The sequence below is a fragment of the Aplysia californica genome, unplaced genomic scaffold, assembly GCF_000002075.1.
Source record: "Aplysia californica isolate F4 #8 unplaced genomic scaffold, AplCal3.0 scaffold00401, whole genome shotgun sequence".
NCBI lineage: Eukaryota > Metazoa > Mollusca > Gastropoda > Aplysiida > Aplysiidae > Aplysia > Aplysia californica.
Window position 1 is genome coordinate 504,491 of NW_004797671.1, and position 1,426 is coordinate 505,916.

Sequence of the window (1,426 nt, forward strand, 5' to 3'; positions counted from 1 at the left end):
GACACACACACACAAACACACATACACACACACACACACACGGATCCCTCGCGGCTTCTCTAGGTCCCAGATCAAGGCCTCGCTTGCACGCACGCCTGCCCCTTTCTTTCGCCTGCCGATGGAAGTTGAAGTGTAAAGTCCCACCAGGAAGTGTAAAACTATGGTGGTTACAAGTCGGCAGTCCTCCACATTCCTCTCTCTGTCCCCTCCAAAACGACGACGCATTTGCGATTTGGCCGGCGAACCTCAACCATGAAGGATTACGTTCGAGCATTCTGTGTTCTGTTTGTGTGTGTGAATTCCCTGCTTATCACACCTGTAGTTGCAGCTGATGAGGTGGTAAGTTTGGCCCGACAACTCAGACACTGTGTGTTGATCTGTAGGCCTACGTGTGTTGTGAAAGGGGGGCTGTCCAGTTTGTTACAGGCCCAGTTTGTCACAATTTCATTTAACTATTTGAGTATTGATGACTGTCATAATTACATCACTGTAGTTGTAACTTAAGTTTAAAAAAAATAAATTGGTGGTGTAGAGGTAGAGATTCTCTAGTCCCTCTAAAATGTCAATTCAGCTTGCTTTGTTCAATTATATTTCTCCCTTTAAAAAAATTCAAATCAAAGCGAATTACTCTGTAAAATTTCAACAATGAATGTTCTTGTGTTAAAAACAATTGAAAAATAATATTCAATTCATACTTTAATCGATCAATCATTCTTTTACTACTCATTTTGAGAATGTCAGTGTGACTTCCGTCATGCAGGGCGGCACAGTCGATAGGCCTATATCTAGGTCTTGACGTCTTGATAAACTGGGCCAACAAACTGGCATGCCTGGCTTCCCTCATGTGTACGTGTGTTGTAAAAGTGTGTTGTAGAAGTGCGTTGTAATGCCCACGCGTGTCATTTTTATGATAACTTTCTAACTTTCTACTTTTCCCGGCTTCTGTTACCTTACTGTACTTACAGTGTCGAGGGAAGAAGCAGACTTCTAGATCTAGATCTATATCTAGATTCTTCTAAATATAGGCTACATTTAGATCGAGATTCTAGATCTCTTGTTTGTTGTAGGCCCTATCGCCTGTTGCATGGTCAGACTGTTCTAGATCTAGATCTAGACCTAGCTAGTTGTAGTCATATATATATATATATATTCCTTTACCCAAACCAAACAAAGACCACACACACCCATCCAATTACAGACCAATAGCAGTAACGAGCTGTCTGTGCAAATTTATAGATAGTATGATCCACAGGCATATTATATATTATATATATATTACCGGTGTATCTAAATTTAGAGTTAGTGTTAGTAAGGCTTTACGGTGCTCACTACTGCATCCATATGAGCCCGAAGGGGTTGGTGTCAGCAGAGAAGTCCAAACAGGGAATCAGGCTTACTCTACTGTGCATAAAACATGTTAATATCC

At 41.1% G+C, this 1,426-nt stretch overlaps 1 protein-coding gene across 1 annotated transcript in view; it reads left to right on the forward strand.

Moving 5' to 3' along the window:
• Positions 1 to 94: 94 nt before the first annotated feature.
• The window catches only part of LOC101851209 (mucin-5AC), a gene marked incomplete in the record, with an annotated part of 36,796 nt that continues 35,464 nt past the window's right edge, over positions 95 to 1,426 (forward strand). Inside the window, 1 exon segment of the mRNA XM_013085728.2 lies at positions 95 to 339. Within this exon segment, the coding sequence (XP_012941182.1) occupies positions 253 to 339 (87 nt within the window).